The sequence below is a fragment of the Canis lupus genome, chromosome 37 (genome assembly GCF_048164855.1).
Source record: "Canis lupus baileyi chromosome 37, mCanLup2.hap1, whole genome shotgun sequence".
Taxonomy (NCBI): Eukaryota; Metazoa; Chordata; class Mammalia; order Carnivora; family Canidae; genus Canis; species Canis lupus.
This window is the reverse complement of record NC_132874.1, coordinates 1,353,458-1,360,019: the sequence shown is the minus strand read 5'-3', so window position 1 is coordinate 1,360,019 and position 6,562 is coordinate 1,353,458. Positions and strand designations below refer to the sequence as shown.

General features: G+C 39.3%; 1 protein-coding gene and 1 pseudogene across 1 annotated transcript; one reads left to right on the top strand and one right to left on the bottom strand.

Moving 5' to 3' along the window:
• Positions 1-3,463, top strand: LOC140626073 (4-hydroxybenzoate polyprenyltransferase, mitochondrial-like; annotated as a pseudogene).
• A 637-nt stretch (positions 3,464-4,100) lies between these two features.
• LOC140626072 (putative olfactory receptor 2B8) lies at positions 4,101-5,075 on the bottom strand. The gene has a single exon (XM_072813686.1). It carries the CDS (start codon positions 5,073-5,075, stop codon positions 4,101-4,103), a length of 975 nt encoding a protein of 324 aa, XP_072669787.1.
• Positions 5,076-6,562: the final 1,487 nt, after the last annotated feature.

The following is a 6,562-nucleotide window of genomic DNA, read 5'->3' as shown; positions in this document are numbered from 1 at the left end:
ATGACCTGCAGGTGCTAAAGATGGAATAAAATAATTTAGCCAAGTCTTGGGTACAACTCCTACAGCCATGCAGAGTTATTGGTGAAAATATAAAAGGAAATGATCCAAATAATATTGGTGACAATTTACACAACTATGGAGTCTGTTACAAAGCATTGAGAACATGGGAAACAGATTCTTAACATTAGAAAAATGTTACAGAACAATTCTGAACTTGCGTTTGGTGATTTCTTTTAGCATGGATTCCACAGATTTTTAGTAGTCATAATTTATTGCCATATAACAAACATGCAAATGCCATTCAAACATTCACTTAGAGGAAATAAATCTGTTTCACCCCAGGGCTCTGTATATCTGTAAAAGTAGAGAAGTAGTTGCTCACCCAGAACAATAGGTTGTAACTTTATGAGACCTCGAGGGTTTTTTGCATCAAAGACAGTTCATTTGAGGGATTTTGGGGTAACCATTTGGATATAACTGTTAGGATGTGGTTGAAACATAATGGACAGCCCTGGTGGCGCAGCGGTTTGGTGCCGCCTGGGGTGTGATCCTGGAGACCTGGGATCGAGTCCCACATCGGGCTCCCTGCTCGGAGCCTGCTTCTCCCTCTCCCTCTAGCCTGTGTCTCTGCCTCTCTCTGTGTGTCTATGAATAAATGAATAAATAAATAAATAAATCTTAAAAAAAAAAAGAAACATAATGGACAGTGGAGGGGCACCTGCATGGCTCAGTAAGTTAAATATCCAACTCTTGATTTCAATCAGATCATAGCTCATGATCTTGATTTCATAAGATCAAGCCCTACATTGGGCTTCATGCTCAGTGCAGAGTCTCCCTATCCTGCCTGGTCTCTCTCTCTCTCTCTTAATTAATTAACTAATTAATTAATTAAATCTTTAAAACAAAAAAAGAGAAATACAATGGAGAATGTAAATTTGTCACCATTGGATATAAACAGTATTACAAAACTGTTTTCCTACTGGTTTACATGAAACATCACTATGGTATCAAGATATATCCCAGGTGTTGATCTCAAGTGAGAATACTGTGATGTTGTCAGTGACACAGGTAGAACCTGACCATGTGCATGATCTCTCCTGGTTGTCATTTCCAGCCTCCAAATGCTGTCTCTGTAGCAAGATCATTTGTCATGAGCATGACCATCTCAGGGGTTCAAGGCACTAGAGGATGCTGGTTAGTTGTCCGAATAGGGAAGAGTACAGTTGTTATGGGTATATGTGTGTGGTCCAAGACACAAATACATTTACCTACACTGGGCTATGTGTTGGGCAAACCTACCAAAATCATAAACATTTCTATGATGATAGCATTGCCAAAGGTCCAACCTCTACGGGAAAATACGCGGTCTGTGGCAATACATAAATACAAAAACCCAGATCCATAACCCAAAACATATTTATGTGCAAACTGAGCTTCAGGTAAGATCTAAGGGCTCAAATGTCAGATTTAATTGTTTTGAGATGTTTATATTTGTTTATATTAATTCAGAATTCAGTAACAGTTCATACTAAGATATTTGTAAAGTTTAGACATATTTAGATGCTTAGTAATTAATATACATTTGATTTTTTTCCTTAAATTTTCACTGGTGCATCTGGTAAGCTCCACAGAACATGGGATTTCCTGGGAATAAGAGGTTATTTCCCATATTTTTATAATATGTTCCTGAATTCAAATTGTATGGGGCCCTTGGCAGTTGTGAGACACAAAAGCATTGATCAGATGATACTCGGATCAAAGAATTTATAAAAGGACATGAAAACAGTATCTAAATGTATCTTATGCTTGAAACTTTTGCTGTATTACTGTAGGTAGAATGGGTAGAATATTAAATAGGATCTGAGTCATGTACTGTTCAGATATGATAGTCTTCAAATGTCATTTTTAAGCAACACCATGGCTCACAAGCTAAATAAACAATTTGCATACCTCACGTTGGCACTTCTGTGACTATGCACAAAATTACAGGTAAGCACCTGTAGTTATCATCTCATGCTCCCATTATCACTGGCAGGTATGCACCATGCCCTCCACCTTCTATAATATGAATGCTACCTAAAACTACTGTCACACTGGTGACATCACACTAGGGCCTAATACCTGAATGGCTTTTCCAAGATTGATGTTAGCAGGTGTTTCCTTAAAGTAAAAGTAGGTTTTTCCAACCTGCTTCTGGGAAAAAGCTGCAGTACCCCAACCTATGGACCTTGTCATAGAGCCATGATCAAAATGCAAGAACATTTGATATGCCTCCAACAATTGCTTAAAAATGCTAAAATGTTACTATTTCTTATACTGTTTTGTGGTTCGTATTCTTACCTGACTTTATGGTATGTGCCTAAATGTCTCCTTGCAAGTAAAAATGGAAACAGTGTTCCCAAATGGGGGGGGGCGCGATAAAGAAAACCTGTGGTCCTTTTAAAAATAATAATATGATGCAGGTGCTCTAGGAATACTAAGGCAGCATCTCTGGAGCATGCATGCATCCATGGACTTAGATTTTCAGCACTTGCTTGCATAAAAGGATCGGTTCAGAAAATTCCCTTGAGAGCTCTCAAGAGCCACACTCTGTGGCCCGCAGGCCTCCAGGGGTCCTGCAGGTCAAGAAGCGGTCAAGAGGCTGAGCGACTACCCCCACTGGGCACTTGTGGCCTTCTTTTGGTCCAGGACCGGATGCATTGGCTTAGCCTATTGGTGGGGGTTGTGAACTTGCATCCTACCCTCTGCATAATCTACTTGCGCCTCATATGGTAGGACAAGTCCATCGGTTATATCAACAAATGGCCCCATAGCTGCTGGAGACAGTTCAATTTTTCAATCCTTTCTTTTCCTCCGGGAACAGCTGACTTTGGCACTGGGTGTTCTCTGTCTGAATTCCTACTCTATAGCTCTGGGAGCAGCATCCTACTTCCCTTCATCCCCTACCCACTAATGAAAAGAATTACATATTGACCTCAATTAGCCTTGAGGTTGACTTTTAATTGGCGGGCATTACTGGATGGTCAGCTACCAAGGGCTCCTGTGATCCATCTCTTTGCCTGCCTCTTTATTTTCTGGAATTATGTGGAGTCTGATATATGATACTATCTACGCCCACTCGGACAAAAGAGATGATGCTCTGATTGGTCCCTGGTCCAGGGTGCTGCAGTTCCAGGAAAATACCAAGCGGTGGCTCACTGGCTCTGATATGGTAATGCTGGGGGCACTGAGCCTGGTGGGAGTGAAAGGTCGTCAAACCACACCTACTCCACTGCTCAGGAGCCCATCTAGCACACTAGATTTACACTCTAGGCATTCACAGACGTAAGGATTTTTGGATAAATTTACCTCCAATCCAACACTAGGACTAACAGTTTTGTTAGGGATTGTCCTGGGGAATTTCTAGAAAGAAAAGAAGATGGATGAAGCAAAGAAAAGTGTAGACAGTAGAATAGGAAATTAGGGAATGAAGTTGATCTAGGAATCTTAACAACAAACTTTTACAAAACACTAGGGTCTCGTTACTACAAATTAGATTTGAATAAGCCATCTTGTAATATTTTAAATAATTAACCACCACAAAATGAGGACGTAGACCATATTTGCCTGGACTTAGTTCAAGAATTTACTAGCAAAAAAAAAAAAAAGAATTTACTAGCAAAATCCTTCCCCTTTCTCAGCAAACAGGAGCACTAGGATTTGAGTGACCTTCACTTTTAAGTTCATGCATTCTTCAGCTCATTATAATTCGTATCTGCACTTATGAGAATGGTATGAGTTTGGGCACTATAAAAGACACCTGACGTGTAGAGGCACCTCATTGGTTCACTTGGTAGAGCATCTGAATCTTGATCCCAGTTTGTGAGTTTGAGCCCCACCTTGGGTGTGGAGACTACTTTAAAAAAATAAAAATAAATAAAAGACACCTGATTTGTATCTCAGCTAAAGGAGTGAATTTGGGAAAACAGAACATTTTAGGGAAAGATAAAAGCTGCTGTAGGGCAAAAAAAGGAAATTTCCTTGAGAATTTTCAGGAGAAATTTTCCATGACACATGCAGGACACAAACATATTTAAAACTTTGGCATTCAAAGTCTCCCATCAAAGGGTCTTTCCCACCCAGTCATCTGGAGTTAGGACTCGCCAAAGCACCTTCTTCATTGCTCCAGTCACATCCTTGTTCCTCAGTGTATATATGACAGGATTGACCATGGGGGTGATGATGGTGTAGAAGAGAGAAATGAACTTGCCCTGATCCTGGGAATAGTTGTTGCTGGGCTGGAGGTAAGCGTAGATGGCTGTACCATAGAACAGGGAGACCACTGTGAGGTGGGACCCACATGTCCCAAATGCTTTCCTTTGCCCTGCAGATGATTTTATTCTAAAGATTGCCCTGACAATCCAACCATAGGAGACGGTGATTAATGTCACAGGTATAAAGAGAATGATCACACTGACAAAGAAGATCTCAGACTCATATATAGTGGTGTCAACGCAGGCAAGATTGAGCAGTGGGGGGATCTCACAAAAGAAATGATCTATTTTATTTCTCCCACAAAGTGGTACAAGGAAGATGAGCACTGTCTGCAATGAGGAGTTGGCAAAACCAATGAACCATGATGCAGAAGCCATCAGGACACAGAGACGGGAATGCATGATCACTGTGTAGTGCAGGGGCCTGCAGACAGCTGCAAAGCGGTCAAGTGCCATGACCCCTAGGAGAATGCATTCTGTGGATCCCAACCCTAGGGATATGAAGAGCTGAACTACACAGCCACCAAAGGAGATAGACTTGTCTGCTCTCCTGAGATGAACCAGGAGCTGAGGGACAGTGCTGGTCGTGTAACACAAGTCCAGAAAGCTTAGGTTGGAGAGGAAAAAGTACATGGGAGTCTGAAGAAGTGGGTCCAGGTGGGACAAGGCAATGATGGTTGTGTTTCCCAGCAGAGTAAACATATAGAAGATCAGAAGAACCACAAAGAGGACTAGCTCCAGTTGAGGCCGCTCAGAGAAACCCAGCAGGATAAACCCAGTGAAAGAACTACCATTGTTCTGTTCCATCCTCTGGTAGCACATGTTTCCTGTCAGGACCAAGCATTTAGCAATTTTTAAAAGAAATCTTCAAAAAAAAAAAAAAAAAAAAAAGACAGTTGGCAGGGGATGGATCTATCATGTTATAAGACATGGCCATGGGATTTTATCAGTAACTATTTCAATAAATTATTGAAACTGACATAGCTGATACCAATACAGTTCCACATTATCACAAAAAGTATACCACTGATATTTAATGTAAGAAAAATGAAATATGGGCCTTGTGTTTGTATTAGTCATAAGTACAAAAGGTCTTTCAGTCTGAGCTTAATAAGACTTAAAGTAGTATAAGTATTTACATACATTTTAGAGAGAAATGGTGATGAGGGAAAAAGAGGGAGAGCAATAAGAATGAATCCGAAAGAGATGCAGACAAAGAGAGAGAAGTAATTGTAAATATGTATCTCATGATTCTACACAACTAAATTTGACACACCTCACACAGAATAGAATAGAATACAACATAAACTTGAAAATGCATTCAGAGATTGGAATTTATGACTTAGAATGTACTTATACAAAGAATTCAATTACATTCAAAATATCACTACTAGCTCTTCATATAAAAATCTAGCATAATTGACTCTAGCTAGTAAGTATATTTATGAAAGCTGCACTGTTAGGTTTTTGGTGGGGTTTTTTGGTATGGTAGCAAAACAATAAATAATCACAGAGAATCAAAAAACATCACCATCTAATTATAGTGCTTAACTTTTCCCTAAAGATGCTTAAAATTACCATACTAATTTAACAGAAACTCCAAAAATTCATTGGTCCTTCATATCTGCTGGATTCAGAACCTTAAAATCCAGGGGCCAAGACTTTCCTCTTCCTTCTGCAGATTTCTGTTTCACACATTACCACGTAGAGCTCATGAAATCCTGAAAGAGGAAGGATTATTCACTATCAACATTTCTAGTCAGAATAAACACTTAAAAAGTAATCCAGTTGTATAATCTATGTACAATGTGCAATGCCTTACATCAGTCTCTATCATAAAATAATTAAATAAATAAATACATAGAGAGTAAGACAGAAACATTCTTAAAGCAAAGACAAGTCAAAGCACTGTAATGGAAACCTTAAAGTACTACAAGGAAATGCATAAAGAAAAGGATATTTTCATATTATACAGAATCTCATCCATCAGCATTAGCCTATCACCTCCCTAGAGCTATCTTGCAGAGATAGTATGAACTAGTCACAACTAGTTCAAACACAGGCGAGTCTGATGACCATCATTATCCAGCTGCTTAGTACTAAAGAAGCATAGTTATACACCAACCAAAGAGGCATCAGAAAATGAGCATTTCAGTTCTCTCTTGTTCAAATGGTTAGGCATACAGTACATTTTTAATTCTTCTAAGACTTTTAAAATCTGAATATCGGGTTTGGATGTAAACCCATGGATGTATGAAAGAAACTGGTACAAACCTGGCATAAATAAATGTAATAAAATCTGAATAGAG

Excerpts from the sequence above, each read along its gene's own strand:
- LOC140626072 (XM_072813686.1), bottom strand. The coding sequence starts at position 5,075 with ATGTGCTACCAGAGGATGGAACAGAACAATGGTAGTTCTTTCACTGGG.